At 47.9% G+C, this 18,505-nt stretch overlaps 1 protein-coding gene across 1 annotated transcript in view; it reads right to left on the reverse strand.

Moving 5' to 3' along the window:
- The window catches only part of LOC144480319 (CUE domain-containing protein 2-A-like), a 78,118-nt gene extending 61,807 nt beyond the window's left edge, over positions 1 to 16,311 (reverse strand). The window contains exons 1-4 of the mRNA XM_078199676.1: positions 16,240 to 16,311; positions 9,315 to 9,429; positions 5,526 to 5,669; positions 65 to 126 (exon numbers count right to left, since the gene is read on the reverse strand). Coding sequence (XP_078055802.1) covers positions 65 to 126; positions 5,526 to 5,669; positions 9,315 to 9,388 — 280 coding nt within the window. The 5' untranslated portion in view covers positions 9,389 to 9,429; positions 16,240 to 16,311. The remainder of the gene's footprint in view (positions 1 to 64; positions 127 to 5,525; positions 5,670 to 9,314; positions 9,430 to 16,239) is intronic.
- Between the last annotated feature and the right edge of the window lie 2,194 nt (positions 16,312 to 18,505).

Genomic DNA, 18,505 nt, shown 5'->3' on the forward strand with positions numbered 1-18,505 from the left:
AAGTCCCAATGTACACTGTCACGTTTCGAAAGCAGTCCCAGTCGACACAGTTCTTGGGTCTTACCTTTGTTCCGAGCTTCTATCAAACGTGCAGCCAAATCAAACATCATCTCGCAGATGGTGACACTGTAAAACAGACAGGTCCTTTTTAATCTGCCATCTCTTCACTAAAGTACGAATTCATCTTTGTTCTTTCCCCAGTGATATCATCTCCATTGCTGAGCTACACAGAGCAGCAAGGCCCCAGGCTTCTGTTATTCATTCGTGGGGTGTGGGCATCGCTGGCTGGGTCGGCATTTACTGCATCCCTGAGGGCAACTAGAGTCAACCACATTGCTGTGGATCTGGAGTAGGCCAGATCGGGTAAGGTCAGCAGATTTCCTTCCCTAAAGGCCATGAATGAACCAGATGAGTTTTTACAACAACCGACAATGGTTTCATGGTCAACGTCAGATTTTTAATTGAATTCAAATTTCACCATCTGCTGTGACGGGATTCAAACCAGAGTCTCCGGATTACTAGCCCAGCGACAATATCACTATGTTACTGCCTCCCTGGTTTGATCACTGTACAGGCAAATGGCGCCCAGGTACCATAAACATTGCAGAATAAGCCAGTATAGATGAGTTGCGGAGGGGTACCAACTCTGGTGGAGTAGCAACTAGCCTCACTGGGTGTTTTTTAAAAATTTATTTATTAGTGTCACAAATAGGCTTACATTAACACTGCAATGAAGTTAACTGTGAAAGTCCCCGAGTCGCCACACTCCAGCACCTGTTCAGGTACACTGAGGGAGAATTTAGCACCTAACCAGAACGCCTTTTGGACTGGGAGGAAACCGGAGCACCCGGAGGAAACCCACGCAGACACGAGGAGAATGTGCAGACTCCACACAGACAGTGACCCAAGCCAGGAATCGAACCCGGTTCCCTGGCGCTGTGAGGCAGCAGTGCTAACCATTGTGCCACTGTGCCGCCCTCAGGAACAGATGAGTATTCTGACTGATATGTGCTAAAACGGAGGGCGGGTAATGCAAATTATAATGGATGACACTGTGTGATGCTAGGAGACAGTATTGGTTGCTTTGTATCATCACTAGGAAAAGGGACTAAAATTGAACACAATTTTCTTGATGAAGACAGCAGAATGCTTTTAGCTTCACATCCCAAATCGCATGGTGTCGCATCCCATATTCCATTTGCTTTTCCAGGGTCCTGCAACACTAGTTGGGAGCCTTTAGATTTACGGTCTCATGTATTACATCTCTTAAATTCGGTGCTCTGTATAATACATACATGCTCCGTCTGAGACCGATACATGCAAAACATTGACATTCATCGTTATTAGATTTGAACAAAGAAAAGTACAGCACAGCAACAGGCCCTTCGGCCCTCCAAGCCTGCACCAATCATGATGCTTGCCCAAACTAAAACCGTATGCACTTAGAGTCCGTATCCTTCCATTCCCATCCCATTCATGTATTCATCTAGTTGCCCCTTAAATGCCACTATCATACCTGCTCCCACCACCTCCCCGACCAGTGTGTCCCAGACATTCACCACCCTCTGTGTAAAAAAGACTTGCTCACACATCCCCTCTAAACTTTTCCCCACGCACCTTAAACCTATGTCCCCTAGTACTTGACTTTTCTACCCTAGGAAAGAGCATCTGACTATCCACTCTGTCCATGCCACTCAATCTTGTAAACCTCTATCAGGTCACCCCTCAGCCTCTGTCGTTCCATTGAGAACAGACCAAGTTTATCCAACCTCTCCTCATAGCTAATACCCTCCAGACCAGGCAACACCCTGGTAAACCTCTTCTGCACCCTCTCCAAAGCATCCTCATCCTTCTGGTAGTGTGGCGACCAGAATTGTACACAATATTCCAAATGAGGCCTAACTAAGGTTCTGTACAGCTGCAGCATGACCTGCCAATTTTTATACTCAGTGCCCTGACCGATGAAGGCAAGCATGCCGTATGCTTTCTTGACTACCTTTTCCACCGGTGTTGCCACTTTCAAAGATCGGTGGACATGGACGCCCAGAGCTCTCTGCCTGTCAATACTCCTAAGGGTTCTACCATTTACTGTATAATTCCTATATGCATTGGACCTTCCAAAATGCATCTCACGCTTGTCCAGATTAAACTCCATCTGCCATTTCTCTGCCCAAGTCTCCAATCGCTCTATATCTTGCTGTATCCTCTGACAATCCTCTTCACTATCCGCAACTCCACCAATTTTTGTGTCGTCTGCAAACTTACTAATCAGACCAGCTACATTTTCCTCCAAATCATTTATATATACTACAAACCAACAAAGGTCCCAGAACTGATCCTTGTGGAACACCGCTAGTCACAGCCTTCCATTCAGGAAAGCACCCCTCTACTGCTACCCTCTGTCTTCTATGGCCAAGCCAGTTCTGTATCCATCTTGTCAGCTCTCCTCTGATCCTGCGTGACTTCACTTTTCGTACCAGTCTACCATGAGGTACCTTGTCAAAAGTTTTACTGAAGTCCATGTATACAACATCTACTGCCTTTCCCTCATCTATCATCTTCGTCACGGCCTTGAAAAACTCGATCAAGTTAGTGAGGCACGATCTCCCCTTCACAAAACCATGCTGTCTATCATTAATAAGTCCATTTGTTTCCAAATGTGAGTAAATCCCGTCCCTAAGAATCTTTTCCAATAATTTCCCTACCACTGACGCAAGGCTCACCGGCCTATAATTTCCTGGATTATATCTACTGTCCTTCTTAAACAATGGGACAACATTGGCTATCTTCCAGTCCTCTGGAACTTCACCTGTAGCCAATGAGGGTACAAAGATTTCTGTAAAAGCTCCAGCAATTTCTGCCCTTGCGTCCCTCAGTATTCTGGGGTAGATCCCATCAGGCCGTGGGGTCTTATCTACTTTAATGCTTTTTAAGATGCCCAATACAACCTCCTTTTTGATATTGACATGACCCAGAATATCTACCCTACCCTAGGCTCCTCATCCAGCAAGTCCCTCTCTTTAGTGAATATTGAGTCAAAGTATTCATTTGGTATCTTGCCCATTTCCTTTGGTTCCATGCATAGATTCCCTCCACTATCCTTGAGTGGACCAACCCTTTCCCTGACTACCCTCTTTCCCTTTACATACGTGTAATATTTCCATTCATTCCCTAGCACATCTGGGTCGGACTGTAATTGTTTTTAATCTCATCTAAAGATCTCAGACTTGTACAAATCTTTATATCATCATACACTTCCCATCAATTCAATCATTAATAAATTGCGAGCAACAATGATCCTGAAATGACACCACTCTGCTGTTAATTGCAATCTTCTGGCTATAGGGCAGTAACCCATTCCTCATTTCACCCGAGGCCTTTCCCTCAATTCCTCTCCCTCTCTCTAATAAGATGCATGGCAAAAGCTTGGACTCGTAATCGACTGGACTAACTTCAACCACAAAGCCAGTAAATCTTTTTAAAACAGTCCACCCGGTTCATGAGACGCAGGCATCTTTTCTGGGAGCCATGTTGAAGACTCTTCAATAACCCTTCCCTGTTTCGGTTGTCATATAGAGTCTCTCCTAATGTCCAATAAGCCTGCAGCTGAAGTCAAAACTGCTGGGCTTATAATCTACAGGTACAAACTTGCTGTCTGCTTGTACCTGTACATTATACACGGTGGCAATGGTTAGCACTGCTGCCTCACAGCACCAGGGGCCCGGGTTCAATTCCCAGCTTGGGTCACCATCTGTGTGGAGTCTGCACGTTCTCCCCGTGTTTGCGTGGGTTCCCTCCAGGTGGTCCGGTTTCCTCCTACAGTCCAAAAGACGTGATGGTTAGGTTGACTGGCCATTCTAAATTGTCACTTAGTGTCAGGGGGACTAGCAGGGTCAATTCGTGGGGTTACAGGGATGGGCCTGGGTGGGATTGTGGCCAGTACAAACTCGATGGGCCGAATGACCTCCTTCTGCACTGTAGGGATTCTGTGGTTTCTAATATTGGCCCAACATCAGTGCACTGCTTCTGAGGCAAGGGTGCTGCATGTTCTTAATGCTTTCCTCACAGCTTGGGGATCAAAAGTACTCTCTCTTCTGGTACGAGGGGAAACACACCAGAAGGTAAAAAGTTTAATCCTTGGTTGATGATGAGCTCATTGATCCAGCCCGTGGAAAACGCAGGACAGAAATAGATGCACCTCGTCTTCAATACTATAGAGCAGCCATTGGAGAATGCTCGCCTGCAGAATGGGGTTGGCCGTGGGAATAAGGTGCCAACTCGTGCTGCTGGCAAATGAAGAATGAGCACTCGAGTGAGTAGTCATGTCCATAATACTTAATAGCGCAACGTTACTGTAGCGGGACAAGTAATCCAGAGACCCAGGGTCACGCTCTGCAGACCGAGGTTCAAATCCATTCTACTGTTCGTATGCCAGCCGACAATGGCTTTATGCTCATCATTAGACTTTTCAATCCATGGTGGTAGAATTTAAATTCCATAAAGAATTTGGAATTAAATGTCAAATGATGAGCATAAAGCCAGTGCCGATTGGCATAAGAATCACAGAATCCCTCAAGTGCAGGAGGCGGCTATTCGGCCTGTTGAGTCTGCACCGTCTCCAAGCAGAGAATCTCACCCAGGCCCATCCCTATCCTCTCACATTTACCCCACTAATCCCCCTATTTTACATATCTTTGGACACTAAGGGACAATTTAGCATGGCCAATCCATCTAACCTGCACATCTTTGGACACTAAGGGACAATTTAGCATGGCCAATCCATCTAACCTGCACATTTTTGGACTGTGAGAGGAAATCGGATCAGTCGGAGGAAACCCACGCAGACCCCGGGAGAGCGTCCACACAGACAGTGACCCAATAAAAACCCATATGGTTCTCCAGTGCCCCCTTGTAGGGAAGGAAATCTGTCGTTCTTACCTGGTCTGGCCTACATGTGACTCCAGACCCACAGCAATATGGTTGACTCTTAACCACCCTCTGAAATGCCCTAGCAAGCCACTCAGTTCAAGGACAATTAGGGATGAACAACAAAGACAGGCCCAGCCAGGGACACCCACATCCCATGAATAAATAATAAACAATATATATATTATATGTTTAAGCCTTTCATGACCTCAGGGTGCTCCAAAGTGCTTCACAGCCAATGCTGGGATAAACGTTGGTCAGGATGCCGGGAAGAACATACCAATGAGGATACTGCCTAGATTACGTGCTCATGTCTTGTACCCACGACCCTCTGATTCTGAAGTAACAGTGCTAGCCACTGAGTCATGACAGATGGCGAACTGTGATGAGCGAGACTGCACCTTTGAGAGAAGCGAGCAAATTGGGACAGAACAAAACATTCCATCTGCCATCTAGAAGGACAAGTGCAACAGATACATGGGAACACCACCACCTGCAAGTTCCCTTCCAAGTCACTCGTCATCGTGACTTAGAAATATATTCCTCCCAAACTCTAGCGTATCAGCATGTCACCCAGCTACTTGGAAGAAATTGCCCACCTGCTTATGTCTGCAAAGCCAGGGATGTAAGCCGCCATCATTTCTGCAAACATTTCCACGTCAAAGCTATCCTCAGACGAGTCTGGAGATCCAAGTTCCTCCAGTACACCGGTGATATAGGAGAGAATCACCTCATCCATCACACTGCAGGGACAGAAACACAACATTGAGAGAATTGTCCGACCATGATACAAAAGGCAGTCTCATAAAACTGTGAATTGTATTTTTTTTTATTTATTAGTGTCACAAGTAGGCTTACATTAACACTGCAATGAAGTTACGGTGAAAACCCCCTAGTCGCCACACTGTTCGGGTACATTGAGGGGGAATTTAGCATGGCCATAGCACCCTAACCAGCATGTCTTTAAACCAGCCTCCCATCCTCTGACTCTGTCTACACTTCCCGCTGCCTTGGCAAAGCAGCCAGCATAATTAAGGACTCCACGCACCGCAGACATTCTCTCTTCCACCTTCTTCCTTCGGAAAAAAGATACAAAAGTCTGAGGTCATGTACCAGCCAACTCAAGAACAGCTTCTTCCCTGCTGCCATCAGACTTTCGAATGGACCTACCTCGCATTAAGTTGACCTTTCTCTACAGCCTAGCTATGACTGTAACACTACATTCTGCACTCTCTCATTTCCTTCTCTATGAATGGTATGTTTTGTCTGTATCGCATGCAAGAAACAATACTTTTCACTGTATGCGAATACATGTGACAATAATAAATCAAATCAAATCTGTGGGAGGAAACCGGAGCACCCGGAGGAAACCCACACAGACACGGGGAGAACGCGCAGACTTCACGCAGACAGTGACCCGAGGCTGGAATCAAACCAGGTTCCTGGCGCTGTGAGGCAGCAGTGCTAACCACTGTGCCACTGTGCTGCCCTAATAATTGAATGTGCAAGTTTTTTTCCAGTAACCTGATGGCATTGCTCTGTCAGATCATCTGAACCCCCTCAGCTTGATTATATTGTAACTAATGCTTTACTGAAATGAAGTACGACTGTCCCAATTCTTTAAGACATTAACTTGATTCTGTTTAAATCAGTGATTGAAAAACCCACCGACAGCCATTGATTTCCCTCACAACTATACGGAGCCAAATCATTTCCTACACGCCTGTTTATAGTTTTTTAAAAATCCTCCCTCGAAAATTGACAAACCATTCCAATCTGGAGGATATCGCAGCAGAGAATTCTCCTGCCCTCACCCAGTGTTCGCAATCAAAAACAACTCCAGGACAAAGCAGCCCACCCGATCGACATCCCACCCACCACCTTTCACATCCACTCCCTCCACCACCGACACACAGAGACAACAAGTGTGCACCATCTACAAGGTGTACTGCTGCAACTCGCCACATTTCCTTCGACAGCACCTCCCAAACCTGCAACCTCGACCTCCACCTAGGACAAGGGCAGCATATAGATGGGAACACCACCTGCAAGCTCCACTCCAAATCGCTCACCATCCTGACTAAGAACCATATTGCCGTTCCTTCACAGACGCTGGGTCAAAAGCCTGGGACTCCCTCCCTAACAGCACGGTGGGTTTACCTACACCACATGGATTGCAACGGTTCAAGTCAGCCATTCACTTTCTCAAGGGCAATAAATGCTGGCCTGGCCAGTGATGCCCACATCCCAGGAATGAATAAATTACAAAAAAAAAGACTCTGCCCCCCTAATCCCTGGGTTATGAAGGGCAATAAGAGCATCTTCTTGACTGGTGGGAGGTCTCGCGGCAGAGTGGGTGGCATCTCGGCTCCTCAGCCAGAGGTTTCAAGTTCGAGTCCCACCTCAGGACTTGATGGTCAAGGAAGGTGCATTTATTACAGTGCCAAACAGGTTGAGTAGCAACCTGCTAAGTCCTCTCAACACACACCAATGGCAGGCGTTGAGAGGGAGAGAATCCTGGTCAGTCGTATGATGGAAAAGACATTGGAGCCTCTACCATCACTATTTATAGCTCCAGACTACAACATATGATGGGCCGAATGGCCTCCTTCTGCACTGTAGGATTCAATGATTCTGTATATGTCATGATGCATGCTGCAGCAGCAATTCAGAATCCTTTAGTGAACAGTAACAAACACAACGGTTAACTATAACAAACAACCAATCTGCAGACACTAACCACCAATTGGTCACATGGTGAAACTGGACATTTAACCAGGGTATCAGCTTTGACTCAGCGCTCCTACTCTGAGCCCAGTCAAAAGATCCCAGGTTCAAGCTCCTGAACATGTATTTCAAGCTGACACTCGACACTCCTGTGCAATACCGATGGAGTGCTGCACTGTCACAGATGAGATGCTAAACCCAGGCAGGCCCTGTCTTCCATTAGGTCGCTGTTTTAAAAAAAACATGGCACTTTTCAAACAGCAAGGGTGCCATCCCTGATGTCTTTACTCTCAAGACTGAAAAAAAAAAGAGATTATTTGATAGCCAGCATAATCAAGGACCCCACGTATCCCGGACATTCTCTCTTCCACCTTCTTCCGATACAAAAGATACAAAAGTCTGAGGACATGTACCAACCAATTCAAGAACAGCTTCTTCCCAATAAACAACCTCAGATGATTAGCTCGACCCCACCTTGACCCCTTTGTTTTCATTTTATTTAATTTTTAACTGTTCTCTTTTATTTCTTTATTGTTTCTTTATTCACCCCTCTCTTTTCCCCCTTTTTTAAACTTTTCTCCCCCTTTTTCTCAATTTTACCTCTCTCCCACCCATCTCCCCTATCTCCCACATCTTCATCAGTCACAGTTTACCCTCTGATTTCAGCTTTTCTGCCGTTTGGCCATTCACACTCTTTATTCTCTCTATGGGCTGCCATTAGCAGCCTTTCCCCTGGTTTCTGTGGCTATGACTCATCTTTCATTCCCTCACCCTGCAGTATAAATATCTCCCACTTTCTGTGCCTTTTAGCTTTGACAAAGGGTCATCTGGACTCGAAATGTCAGCTCTTTTCTCTCCTTACAGATGCTGCCAGACCTGCTGAGATTTTCCAACATTTTCTCTTTTGGGTAACAGCTTCTTTCCTGCTGCCATCAGATTTTTGAATGGACCTACCTTATATTAAGCTGATTTTTCTCTACACCCTAGCAACTCTATATTCTGCACCCTCTCCTTTCCTACTCCCCTATGTACTCTATGAATGGTGTGCTTTGTCTGTATAGTGTGCAAGAAACAATAATTTTCACTGTAGAAATCATAGAAACCCTACAGTACAGAAAGAGGCCATTCGGCCCATCGAGTCTGCACCGACCACAATCCCACCCAGGCCCTACCCCCATATCCCTACATATTTTACCCACTAATCCCTCTAACCTATGCATCTCAGGACACTAAGGGACAATTTTAGCATGGCCAATCAACCTAATCCGCACATCTTTGGACTGTGGGAGGAAACCGGAGCACCCAGAGGAAACCCACGCAGACACGAGGAGAATGTGCAAACTCCACACAGACAGTGACCCAAGCCGGGAATCGAACCCAGGTCCCTGGAGCTGTGAAGCAGCAGTGCTAACCACTGTGCTACCGTGCCGCCCAATACATGTGACAATATCCCAACTGTATCCCAATACATGTGACAGTAATAAATCAAATTTTTGAAAATCACTCCTATTGATGTTTGTGGGACCTTACTGCATGTGAATTGGCTGCTGGGTGTGTCCCCATATCACAACTGTGACCACACTTACACTGGTTGTAGTTTGGGATAGCCGAAGGTTGTGAATGGTGCTATATAAATGGAGGTTCTTTCCTTTATTACCCACCTGAGATCAGCATCTGGGATGTGCAAGTGAACAAACTGTGACAGCGAGTCCTGGATAACTTTCTCCAATGCCATCTTACTGGCACTTGAACAGTAACAAGGTCCCGAGGTCCCACCTACAGAAACAAGGCACGTCAATGGTTTCACACTGAAATTGAAAAGACAGACTCAGTTTAAAACCATAAAAGGGTTCTCCGTTTTAATGCCAATTTCATCTCTAAAGTCATGTTCTTCCTGTTACTCTGCCAGCCATCTTCACCGCTGGCACCAGTGGTTGGTCCCCTGGGGTAGGACTACTCTGGATGAGGAATAGATTTCAATGCAATGTTGGAGGAAGAGAGGGGGGAGCTGGGACTGCAACCAGGATCTTCATAAAGTTGCCTGACTCAACCCCTCAGCTCATTTGGCACTGAAACCCTTATTAGTTCTGCACTTTAGACTACTTCAACATACTAATGCTCAGCCTCCCCAGTTCTACCCTCTGTACACTGGGGTTTGTCGAAACTTCTGCTGTCCACATCCTAATTTGTTCCACCACTGGTGGCCGTGCCTTCAGCTACCAGGACCCCAACGCTCTGGAACTCCTTCCCTGAACCGCTCGACCACTCTTTAATCTTTGAAGACGCTCAAAAATCTCTCCCTCTTTGACCAAGCTTTTAGGCATCTGACCTAATATCTCCAGATGTGGCTTGGTCTCATACTCTGACTTATAACGCGCTTGTGAAGGGCCTTAGGATGCTGTATGCTAAAGGGGTGCTAGATAAATATGGGTTGTTGTTGTAAAATCACCCTGAGGTGGGGCAACGGACTTTGATTGGGTTGCCAACTGTGAATAAATGTATTCTCGGAGGTTTCATCCCATGACTTGCACCCTTGTCTTGCCATCAGTCGGCCAACACATCCATCCTTGTGACACGTTGCCCTCGTAAGCTAATTGGGAAGCCAGAAAGACGCAGTACCCAATGAATCATAGAATCTGCAGTGCAGGAGGAGGCCATTTAGCCCATCGAACCTGCACTGACAACGATCCACCCAGGCCCTATCCCCGTAACCCCACATATTTGCCCTCTTAGTCCTCCTGACCCTAAGAGGCAATTTAGCATGGCCAATCAACCTAACCTGCTCATCTTTGTATTGTGGGGGAAACCGGAGCACCCGGAGGAAACCCATGCAGAGACACGGGAAGAACGTGCAAACTCCGCACAGACAGTGACCCAAGCCGGGAATCGAACCAGGTCACTGGTGCTATGAGGCAGCAGTGCTAACCACTGTGCCACCGTGTCGCTGCAGCCCACCCAACCACCACATTTTCAGTTTTTTAAATCTGGTAAAGAGATATGTTCAATGCAAATTACAACAAAAAAGTATTTTAATGTCCCGATGATTTTCCTCCAGGGTCGCACACAGCAGTGTCATGGAGACTGATCTTCAATTGCTGGGAGACTCCAGGCCAATCTTGGAGGGTTGGCAACCTAAGGTCTAGACTAGAAACAGCGGTGTTTTGAGAGAAGTGTACTGAATAACCCCCTCCCCTCTTGAAACTTAAAACCCACACTAAACAGAAATCAAGCTCAGCTTTGGACCTCACCCGAGGTAAACTTTTGAAGCACTGTACCATGCCCAAATATCACTAAAGGAGGGAATTTGTTTTGGGGAAGGAGTTTGCTAACATCTGTATCACGGGAAGGGCTGGTGTTCAGAGGTCCCGAGCTGCAGGAGCCCTGGAAAGGCTGCAGGAATGGGAGGGAGGGTTACCCATGGATTGGTCATTCACTCGCTTGGTGTTACCATGGGCCAACACACATCATAGGCCACCTGTCCAAGATACAGAGGCGAATACAAGTTTTTATATTATAATTGACACCAACTGATCTCCCATGGCATTGCTCCAATTAACACAGGGATGAACCGGTCCACTGTTTTCACTAACAGTGTGTTCTCGGTCATGTAGCTGTCAGCTGTTTCGATCTCTTTCTCCCCTTTACTTTGGCTCCTCCTGAAGCAGCTAAAATGATCTCAGTACTCCTTGGATGAGTAATACATGAAAGCTTGTGGCTAGGGAGGGGGTGCTGCCCTGGGGGATTTCGCTACCCACTGTTGGAGGGTCTCTGGTCACTGTCACGTTGGGGGGGGGAGCGGAGTGTGATGCCACTCTCTCATTGCTGTACTGTGAGCTGAACACCTCACTTCGCTCCATTTGCAGCCCAGGGAAAGCAAATGAGGGGTGGGGGGGTTGAAAGTTTGGGAGGAAGAGTGAGCTTAGGATGGAGAAGGGCTGAGGCCTGGGCAGAAGCAAGATGTCAGGAGAAATCAGCCAGAGTTCATTTTAACCCACAGATTCACAACTCTGATCCCAATGCTGAGCTTTTTTCCCCCACGGGATGTGGGTGATATTAGCAAGGCCAGTTTCCCCATCCCTAATTGCCCTCAAATTGAGTGGTTTGCTAGGCCCATTTCAGAGGGTCAACCACATTGCTGTGGGTCTGAAGTCACATGTAGGCCAGACCGGGTAAGGACGGCAGATTTCCTTCCCTAAAAGGGCATTAGTAAACAAGATGAGTTTGTACAACAATCGATGATAGCTGGCATGCCATCACTAGTGGTCACCATCTATTGAACTCAAATTCAACCAGCTACCACACCTACAAAGCATATGCCTGGGACTGTGGATTATTGATCCAGTGACATTTCCGCCATCATCTTCCCCAGATAATCAAATTCAAATCTGATTATATAATGAATACAATCCTATTCCTCTTTGTCATGGGCTTTGATGTTCAGCCTTTGAATTGATCACAACTTTACCCTTAAAGTAACCAGACCAAGTCACAGAGTTCTCTTAAACAGCTGTTTCAATCAAACTATCGCAAGGACTCTGGAAAGTCACAAGTCAGTGCCGGTAACTAGCCAGAGCCCAGAATTCAGGAAAACCTGAGCAGTTATAGTTTCAAATTCGATTACAACTAATTAGCATATACCAATCAAGGTATCCAAGTTCTCTCTATCCACTCTCAGTTATTGATTAAGGTTACATCATTCATAAGGTACAGCTATTAACACCAATCACAATCACGTCACACTTGCTTAATTATGTTATCCAAAATCAGCGTGAAGACTTAATCATGTTAGCTGACCTAATCCATCATTAAAGTTTATTTATTAGTCATAAGTAGGCTTACATTCACACTGTAATGAAGTTACTGTGGAAATCCCCTAGTTGCCACACTCTGGCGCCTGTTCGGGTACACTGAGGGACAATTTAACATGGCCAATGCACCTAACCTGCACATCTTTGGACTGCGGGAGGAAACCAGAGCACCCGGAGAGAACCCACGCAGGCACGGGGAGAATGTGCAAACTCCACACAGACAGTGACCAAAGCTGGGAATCAAACCCAGGTCCCTGGCGCAGTGAGGCAGCAGTGCTAACCACTGTGCTGCCCCTGTTAAAAGTTTTCAGTGATGTCCCAGTTTGTATCGGTCTCTTTGGACATAACCCCCTTCTCCCAGATGTCTGATTTAATGAATTCTCTCAGACTAAAGGCCTTGGTGCTTATCTGTGAAGTCTTCATAAAGACCATTTATTTTCTTGTAGCATTTAGGTGATTTTTAAACTTGTGTGATTATTAACCCTTTCACACTTAATCAATGAGTAGTTCTTATTCTGCTTCATATTCGTTCTTTAGGCTGAATTTCTTACAGGGGAATATAAGGGGGCAGCAGAGTGCTCACATCTGATTGATCCCCGGTAACCACTTGCTGGATAATACATTAAGTCAACTGGCTCACAAATCATGGTGGAGCAGACTCGATGGACTGAATGGCCTACTTCTACTCCCACGTCTTAGGGTCTAAGACTGGAAAAGATCCTGGATCCATTCAGCCAGTTCCTGGGGCAAATATTCCCATTCCACCCGCCATGGGAATCGGAGTGGGCGAGGGGCGGACCATGGAAAGGTCCATTGAGCTCAGGTGGGTTTTTCTGGTTTTTGGGGCAAGCACGGCCGGAAAATCCCGTCCCGTGTTTCAGAAGCAACAAGGTGACAGCTTCCAATCCTACACATCTGTCCCCCTCCATCCATCCCATTGTTGAGCCAGTGTCCACTTGGAGCAAAATGTGCAGCCATTATAAACATAATGATGTCTTTCTCATCTACAGCCTTCACAATTTCAATTCCTCGTGTCAGATGTGGCTAATTTGGTAGCAGTTTTGCCTCTGAATCACAAGGTCCTGGGTTCATCTCCATTTCAAGTCTCATGCCAGGAGTTGAGTACAAAAATCAAGGCCGCGCTCCCGAGGTGCTGTTATCACACCAAGATGTTTCCTAAAAAATCCCAAGGCAGAAAGCTGAGGGGACAATTCTCCCAATAGTTATCCCTCAATCTACATCACCAGATTATCTGGTCACTATCACATTGCTGCCGTGGGAGTTTGCTGTGTGCAAATTGGCTCCCGTAGTTTTCTACATTACAGTAAGTCTCACAACACCAGGTTAAAGTCCAACAGCTTTATCCGGTGACCTGATGCAGGAGCAGCGCTCCAAAAGCTCGTGATTCCAAATAAACCTGTTGGACTTTAACCTGATGTTGTGAGACTTCTTACTGTGCCCACCCCAGTCCAATGCTGACATCTCCACATCATTCCTACATTACAACAGTACACTTAATTGGCTGTAAGTGCTCTTTCAATGCAAGTTTTTAGGTGTCATATACGATGCTCCTGAGGGTCCTTCACTTTCTCCATGCAATGAAACACAGAATGATGGATCTGCGTAGTTTAGCAGTGATCAGTTTAGCTTGTAATTTCTCTACGATAGATAACCTACTGAAACTAACTGTAAAGGTTCAAACAGGAGCAATGCGCGTACATTAGAGGAAGATTCCCAGTCATGTAAACACTGCCAGTTAATGACAGACATGCCCAGCCCTGCGAGATTATCGATTGCGTTTGTACATCCATCTCTGCAGTATAAAGTCTACTTTATTGATTTCAGGTTGTCATTCAATCTATTGTACTGGAAGCATCCCTGTTCTTTTAGCAATTATTTAAATTTGCGTTCTCTGGTCGCCAGGAGACGAGTGTGCTGCTGACCTTCAGGAGTATCCCAGTAGGAGTGAGCAGCAGGTTGGTGAGGCATTGGTATCCCAACAGCTTTTGGCATACCAATGCACTACAGGGCAAGACATTGACTGCCAGAGGTGGATTTACAATGAAACATGAGAGAGCAGACGTTGAGGGGGGGGGGGGGGGCGGCGGCAGACGTTGAGAGTTGGTGATTTGAGAGCAGTCTGAACAGATCTCCTGATTGTCTGAAGTTTCTGAACTTTCCATTAGTGAAGTTGCAGCCCGGTTTCCGACATTCAGGCCCAGCAGCCTGAGGCAACAGTGAGGTCCTGACCTTGCATCGGGGTGTGAGCCTGTGAAGCCTTCAGTGAGGACCGAGGAGGCGATGCTGCCCAATGGCTATCAAAGGGAGCTGTGGAGCAACTCTGGACCTCCAGGCCAGGGCTGAGGAGGCCAGGCTTGGCTACCAACCAAACAAAGAAAGAACAGAGGCCAGGCCAGATTAAGCCAGCAGTAACCAGGCAGTGAGCCATGATCACACGTTGTCAGAGGCCTGGCCACCTGAACAAGAGATGAGCAGTCAGGAGGTGTGAGGACCAGTCAATGACTGCCATTCTTCTTTCACGTCCATCATCCCTTTGTAACTCTCACGTGGAGTATCTATAGAATCACAGGAGGCCTACAGCACAAAAGGAAGCCATTTAGCCCATCAAGACTGCACTGACAACAATCCCACCCAGTAACTCAACACATTTACCTTGCTAATTCCCCTGACACGAAGGGTCAATTTAGCATGGCCAATCCACCTAACCCGCACATCTTTGGCATGTGGGAGGAAACCGGATGACCTGGAGGAAACCCACGCAGACATGGGGAGAACGTGCAAATTCCACACAGACAGTGACCCAAGGCCGGAATCGAACCCAGGTTGCTGGTATTGAGGCAGCAGTGTTAACCGCCCATAGGTATACAACCTGATTCTAAATCGGCATCAACAAAGGACACCCCTTGGGGCAGCACAGTGGCACAGTAGCACTACTGCCTCACAGCGCCAGGCACCCGGGTTCAGTTCCGGCCTCGGGTCACTGTGTGTGTGGAGTTTGCACATTCTCCCTGTGTCTGCATGGATTTCCTCAGGGTGCTCCGGTTTCCTCCCACAGTCCAAAGGTGTGTGGGTTAGGTGGATTGGTCATGGTAAATTGACCCTCATGTCAGGGTAAATATGTGGGGTTATGGGAATAGGGCCTGGGTGGGATTGTGGTCAGTGTAGACGTGATGGGCTGAATGACCACCTTCTGCACTGTAGGGATTCTATGAAATCATAATCCTCTCTCTCAACCAGCCAAGATTCCTGCCTGAGGAGTCAGGTGGTTGAAAGTTCAAGTCCCACTCCAGTGACCTGAGCAAAGACATTAAAACTCCAGGGTAGCACTGAAGGAGTGCTGCTTTGCAAGAGGTTCAGCAGAGGCTAAATACAGTCCCATTCTGCACTCAAGATGGATGTAGAAGTCCCAATGGCTCCATTTCAAAGAGCAGTGAAGCTCACATTGATGCCTGGCTCCTCAGCCAACATCCCAACCTATGATCACACTGCTGTTTGTGGGATCTTCCTATGCACTATCTAGTGGCCACATTTCCAGTGACTATAACCACAGAAGCATTTCATTGGCTGGATAGAGTTTGGGGACCTCCTCAGGATGTGAAAGGCGCTATAAAAATGCATGTCTTTCTTTAAATAAACAAGATGAGAGGGCCAGAGATATTCCAGCGGCTTCACAGTGTGGAGCTCGCTGCCGGCTCAGTCAAACCTCCCCCCTGAAGGGAAGACCCAGTCCCGGAGCTCCCTCATTGCCGTTACTCACTCACTCCGCCCGGGACAACCGCTCCTCCGCCTGATGCCCAACCGGTCCCCAACCTCGCGCAGGCGCACTGAGCCCTCCCACCAAGCTGCCTGCCGCACACTGACCCCGCCCTCGGCCTAGTCAATCAGACAGTGACCACGCCCACCCAGCCGCCCACCGTGCACTGGCTCCGCCCACAGAGCTGCCCGCTGCGCAGTCCACGCCCACAATGCCTGCCAATCATACATCACCCCCCCCCCCCCGCCAGCCCGATGCGAACAGACCCCGCCCTCGGCCTGTCAATCGGACACTGATCCCGCCCACCTAGCGACCTACCGCGCACTGACCCCGCCCTCTGAGTCTGTCAATCATACACTGACCCCGCCCTCTGGGCCTGTCAATCGTACACGTTAAGCCCCGCCATGTTGTGGAGATGCCGGTGTTGGACTGGGATGACACAGTAAGAAGTCTCACACCATCAGGTTAAAGTCCAACAGGTTTATTTTCGAACCGCGAGCTTTCGGAGCGCTGCTCCTTCAGCAGGTGAGATTCCAAATGAACCTGTTGGACTTCTTACTGATTGCCCCGCCGCGCACTCTCCCCGCCCCTCTGGACCTGCCAATCATACACTGACCCCGTCCACTGAGCCACACATTGACCCCGCCCAGTCAGCAGCCGGCTGCGCGCTGCCCCCGCCCGCTCAACCTGTCAATCATGAACTGACCCAGCCCACATATATGTCAATCCGGAACGGACCGCGCCTACTGAGCTTGCCAAATACAAAATGGCCCCGCGCACGGCCCCCATCCCCGCCCACATCCCCGCCCTCCGCGCGCTGACTCCGCCCTACCGCGCGCTGACTCCGCCCTCCCGCGCGCTGACACCGTCCACCACGGACTGACCCCGCCTTCCCGCGCGCTGACACCGCCCACCTCGGACTGACCCCGGCCTCCCGCGTGCTGACTCCGCCCTCCCGCGCGCTGACTCCGCCCTCCCGCGCGCTGACACCGCCCACCATGGACTGACACCGCCCTCCCGCGCGATGACCCCGCCCCCCGGCCCCGCCCCCGACCCTTGACCGTTATTTAAAGCGTCGCCAGGCCGGAGCTGAGGTGAAGTTGTCAATGTTGGAATTTATTCAGCAGCAGGTCAGTAAATGAGATCAGGGAAAGTTTCAGCTCTGATTTAGAATGCTGCATAGAAAGGTATGATCTGTAGCTGTTAGAGATAGAAATTGCAGTAATGTATGACACTGAAGAAGGCCATTCGGCCCATCGTGTGTGTGCCAGCTGGGGAAGAGTTGTCCTGCCTGATCCCACTGTCCAGCTCTTGGCTGGATGATGGCCCTTCAAAATACATGTCCAAGAGTTTATTAAAAAATATAATCCCAGTTTCTGCCTTGACCACCCTTTAGGAATGTCATGTTGTGGCGGGACCCGTTGGTGATGGAGTGATCGCACTTGTAAAGTTTTAAGTTTATTTATTATTGTCAGAAGTAGGCTCACATTAACACTGCAATGAAGTTACTGTGAAAATCCCCTAGTTGCCACACTCCGTCGCCTGTTCAGGTACACAGAGGGAGAATTTAGCATGGTCAATGCACCTAACCAGCACGTCTTTCGGACTGTGGGAAAGAACCAGAGCACCCGGAGGAAACCACGGAGAGAACGTGCAAATTCCGCGCAGACCGGTAATCGAACCTGGGTCCCTGGCTCTGTGAGGCAGCAGCATTAACCACTGTGCCACCGTGCTTGCTGGTGAGAAGGCATCCGGTCAGCATCTCATGAATTTTCCTGTCGTTTCAATGGAAAGAAAATAGAGCCGTGTGCGTTAGGGATGACCAATCTGACATCAATCTTTAATCCCTCACTAACGGTCTAATTAGTTACAGATTTTCAATCATTAAGGACATTAAGGGCTATGGGGGTAAGGCGGGAAAGTGGTGTTGAGAATTATCATATCAGATCAATTACAATCTCCACCGATTGGCAGAACAGACATGATGGGCCGAATGGCCTACATCTGCTCGTACATATGGTCATTCTGAGCCATGGTGTCGCAGAGTTTGGCGTCAGCTGTGGCTGAATTGGCCACATTCTTGCCCCCGAATCCAAATATTGTGGATTCAATCCCATTGTAGAGACAATATCCTGGCTGCCATTGCTGCACAGTACCGAGGGAGCAAAGGCAGGTGAATGGTATTCGGATACAGAATGGGCTGCTTTTGTTCATAACCTATATTTCCAACATCGGCATTTTTCTTTTTTATTCCCTCAGTGGTTGTAAC

This window comes from Mustelus asterias, chromosome 28 (assembly GCF_964213995.1).
Source record: "Mustelus asterias chromosome 28, sMusAst1.hap1.1, whole genome shotgun sequence".
NCBI lineage: Eukaryota > Metazoa > Chordata > Chondrichthyes > Carcharhiniformes > Triakidae > Mustelus > Mustelus asterias.